We start from the raw sequence: 4289 nt of genomic DNA, 5'->3' as shown, positions 1-4289 counted from the left end.
TATGCTCAAGCAGCCCAAAAGTACACACTGTGGTGACAGGCCGGTATCCGGCGCACAGGAAACAAAGATCGCTCCTCCCGCGACTGCCACAGTGGCGCGGAAGAGACAGTTCCGCTTCAGCGCAACCAAATGTTTTGGACGGCCAGAGAGCGCGGGGCGCTGACACACCCACGGCTCGTGAATGGTGCACCGTGCGGAAGAATTCCACCATCCAGCAAGCGAGGGGAGAGTATAAAAGGGAGATATTCCACTCGCAGAAGGAGAGAAGTATCTCCGAGCATGTGCGCGAATCTCTGGCGTGATTTATGTGGTTTTGCCGACGCGTGCATGTCTGCTAATCACTGTTGTGTGTTTTTTCCTGGTTTCAGGTGACTCCGACGCGAGTGACGGCGCCGCCCCGCCCCCTTGGCTGTAACCGCCGACAGCTGAGACCCTCACCGCCCGATCACCCTTCAACCCACACACACACACACACACACGTACCCCCGCTCACCGATAGACTTGAATAAAGTTCCCATAACACTGAAAGAGCCTTCTGTGTGTCTGTGCTCCGCCCACCGCTGGATAAAATCCCTGCACTGGTGGAGGATGAGGGCATAGAGAAGTTTTTTTTTTTTTTTTTTTTTTTTTCCCATTTTCCCTCTCCTCCTTGGGGATTGTTAATAAACATGGATCCCACACTGCAGCACCTTCTGGAGGCCAGTATCCAGCAGCAGACGGTGACACAGCAGCTCACCCACAGCCTACAAGCTGTGACGCAAGAACTAGTGGCTTTGAGGACAGCGGCTCCCGCAGCCACTACGCCCCTCCCTGATCCTGGCCGTGAGGTCTGACGCCTGCTTCCCCCTCTAACCCCCGAAGATGACATCGACACCTACCTCGAGACCTTTGAGGGCGTCGCCCGCCGCGAAGAGTGGGATCGCGATGAGTGGCCACGCATCTTCGGCCCGCTGCTTTCCCGGGAGGCACACACGGCCTATTACTCCCTCTCTCCGGAGGAAGCAGCTGACTATGGAGAGGTAAAGAGAGAGATCCTGGCATTGTGTGGGCGAAACCTGCTCCAGGCAGCGGCGGAGTTCCACCGGTGGCGCTACAGTCCGGGAGCCAAGCCATGTGGACAGATGGACACCCTCCTGCGCTTCACCAAGAGGTGGCTCCAGCCTGACATGCACTCTGCCACCGAGGTTGTAGAGAGGGTGGCTGTGGACTGGTTCCTAAGGACCTTGCCACCCACAGAACGCCAGGCCGTGGGGATGTGAGCCCCCGGGACATCCAGGGAACTATTGACCGCCCTGGAACACACCCTGACCACCCTGTCACTCGGCAAAAAGGGACAGCACCAGCAACGCTGCCCGGACTACAGGACACCCAAGGACGAGCCCAGCCCAACCAAGCCAGACCAGGGGACACTGAAGAAGACCCAGAAAACCTGGCCGGCAGGGCGTGTCCTCCCCATGCTGGATCTGCCAAAACTGCCCCAGTGAGCGAAGGAAGAACGAGTGCAACAGGCCTACCTGGCCCAAGGCGAGGTGGATGCCAGAACGGAAGGTAAGCTGCACACACATTCTAACCCGCTCTCATCTGTGTTCCAGCAGGTAAACCAGCAGGGGAACTTTGGCCGAGAGCAGAAAGAGGACAGCCACTTGAAGTATTGCTGGGCCCAGGTGCGCCAGATCGAAGGGGTCGACCAGAGCTCGAACCATAGACTCCCTTCCTCTTACTTTCTGGTCAAAGGAGGCTTACTGTACCACCGGACCAACCGCCGAGGGGAGACCGTGGACCTCTTGTTCGTGCCCAAAGCCAGAACGCAGGCCCTGATGCACCTGGCCCATGCCCATCCGCTCGGGGGCCACCTGGGGGCGAGAAACAACCTGGAGAAGCTGAAGGACCGTTTTGTCTGGCCAGACATGGATGCAGAGGTCCGGTACTTCTGCCAACAATGCCCCCAGTGCCAACGCATGGCCCCAAGGAAGCCCCCACCAGCACCACTCATCCCGCTTCCCATCATAGGCATCCCGTTTGAGAGGATCGGCATGGACCTTGTCGGGCCACTCCCACGATCCGCTCGAGGGCACGAGTACATATTGGTAATCGTGGACTATGCCACCAGATACCCCGAGGCGGTACCCCTGCGTAAAGCCACCTCCCGGAACATCACCAAAGAACTGGTGCTCCTGTTCAGCCGTGTGAGGATCCCAAAAGACATCCTAACTGACCAAGGTACCCCGTTTGTGTCAAAGCTTATGTCTGATCTGTGTCGGCTGTTGCAGGTGAAACACCTAAAGGCATCAGTCTAACACCCACAAACGGATGGGCTGGTCAAACGGTTCAACCGGACCTTAAAGCAGATGTTGCGCCAGGTGGTAGACGAGGAAGGGAGGAACTGGGACCTCCTCCTGCCATACGTCCTCTTCACCGTCCGAGAGTGCCCCAAGGCATCCACAGGCTTCACACCCTTCGAGCTTCTCTTTGGATGGCGGCTGCATGGACTGCTGGACGTGGCACAGGAAGCCTGGGAAGAACAGCCTTCCCGTTCTGCTCGGTCATCGAGTATGTACAGGAGATGCAGGAGAAGATCGACCGAGTGGCCCCGATCGTCCAGGAGCATATGAGAGCCGCCCAGGAGGAACAGAAACGAGTCTAGAAACGAGTCTACAACCGCCCAGCACAACCCCGCGAGTTCCAACCTGGTGATTGGGTACTCCTGCTAGTACCCAGCAGCTCCTGCAAATTCCTAGCTCGGTGGCAGAGCCCATATACAGTCCTCGAGAGGGCTGCAGCAGCCTGGTAAGTGAGCAGACACACAAATGTACCACATAAACCTGCTGAAAAGGTGGATAGAGCCAGAACCAGTACTGTCTGCCTTAGTGGCCCTAGACACAGATCACGACCAGGGCACCTTAGTCCAACTGGGCGAAGAACTCACCCCCACCCAAAAGCAGGAGCTGACTGAGTTAGTGGGGCAATTTACCGATGTTTTTTCTACCTCCCCAGGCATGACGCAGCTGGTACAGCATGAAATCAAGACTCAGCCGAGAGTGGTGGTGTGGCAGCAGCCCTATCGGGTCCCGGAGGCCCGCCGTAGGGCTATTGAGGAGGAGGTTGGCCACATGCTGCGGAACAACATCATAGAGGAGTCCAACAGCTCCTGGTCCAGCCCTATCATAGTCGTACCAAAGCCTGACGGAAGTATGCGCCTCTGCAATGACTTTTGGAAGCTAAACCAGGTCTCGGAGTTTGACAGCTATCCCCTCCCCCGGGTGGACGACCTAGTGCAACGGTTGGGGAGGGCTCGTTTCATCTCCACCCTGGACTTAACAAAGGGGTACTGGCAAGTGGCGCTGGCCCCAGAGGCGAAACCGAAGACAGCCTTCAGCACGGCGATTGGCCAGTGGCAATACCGGGTCCTCCCCTTTGGGCTACATGGAGCGCCCGTGACATTCCAAAGGCTGATGGACATTGTCCTGCGACCCCATAGTGCCTTCGCAGCCGCCTACCTGGACGATGTGATCATTCACTCCTCCACCTGGTCGGACCACCTGTTCCACCTGGGGGAAGTCCTGAAGGAGCTCCGGAAGGCCGGGCTGACAGCCAGTCCCAAAAAGTGCCACCTGGGGCTGACCAAGGCACAGTACCTTGGGTACCGTATTGGCCGGGGCTTACTCAAGCCCCAGGCGAAGAAAATTGAGGCAGTAAAGGGTTATCCTTGACCTTCGACAAAAAAACAGGTACGTGCCTTCTTGGGGTTGGCGGGGTACTACCGTAGGTTTGTACCTAACTTCTCCTCTCTAGCCTCCCCCTCTCAGATCTCACAAAGGAAGGCCAGCCGGACCAGGTGAAATGGTCTACAGACGCAGAGCGGGAATTCCAGGACCTGAAGGAAGCCCTCACCAGCACCCCCGTGCTACGTAACCCGGACTTTGCCCTCCCGTTCACCGTGCACACAGATGCATCTGAGACTGGGCTGGGCGCGGTCCTCTCACAGACCTTCGACGGGGAGGAGCACCTGGTCCTCTACATTAGCAGAAAGATGTCCCCAGCGGAGAGGAAGTATGCGGCCGTGGAGAGGGAGGCCCTAGCAATAAAGTGGGCCATCGAGGAACTACGGTACTACCTGGCTGGGTGGAACTGCGTCCTGGTGACAGACCACGCCCCACTCTAGTGGATGGTCAAGGCCAAGGACACTAACGCCCGGGTGACTCGGTGGTTCCTCTCCCTACAAGATTTCTCGTTCCAGGTCCAGCACCGGGCAGTTACCCAACATGAAAATGCAGATGGCCTCTCAAGAC

General features: G+C 57.6%; 1 protein-coding gene across 1 annotated transcript; it reads left to right on the top strand.

The window, feature by feature from the left end:
* Positions 1-668: 668 nt before the first annotated feature.
* LOC128613087 (uncharacterized) lies at positions 669-3035 on the top strand. Its single transcript, XM_053633650.1, has 4 exons — positions 669-822; positions 862-1247; positions 1491-2787; positions 2995-3035. The coding sequence occupies exons 1-3, from the start codon at positions 669-671 to the stop codon at positions 2295-2297; spliced, it is 1347 nt and encodes a 448-aa protein (XP_053489625.1). The 3' UTR covers positions 2298-2787; positions 2995-3035.
* The last annotated feature ends 1254 nt before the right edge of the window (positions 3036-4289 follow it).

This window comes from Ictalurus furcatus, chromosome 9 (genome assembly GCF_023375685.1).
Source record: "Ictalurus furcatus strain D&B chromosome 9, Billie_1.0, whole genome shotgun sequence".
Taxonomy (NCBI): domain Eukaryota; kingdom Metazoa; phylum Chordata; class Actinopteri; order Siluriformes; family Ictaluridae; genus Ictalurus; species Ictalurus furcatus.
The sequence above is the reverse complement of the archived record's forward strand: the minus strand, read 5'-3'. Positions and strand labels throughout refer to the sequence as shown.

Coding starts and splice junctions, on each gene's coding strand:
- LOC128613087 (XM_053633650.1), top strand. CDS start 669: ATGGATCCCACACTGCAGCACCTTCTGGAGGCCAGTATCCAGCAGCAG. Junction 823..861: donor GCCCCTCCCTGATCCTGGCC/GTGAGGTCTGAC, acceptor TAACCCCCGAAG/ATGACATCGACACCTACCTC. Junction 1,248..1,490: donor CACCCACAGAACGCCAGGCC/GTGGGGATGTGA, acceptor CAGTGAGCGAAG/GAAGAACGAGTGCAACAGGC.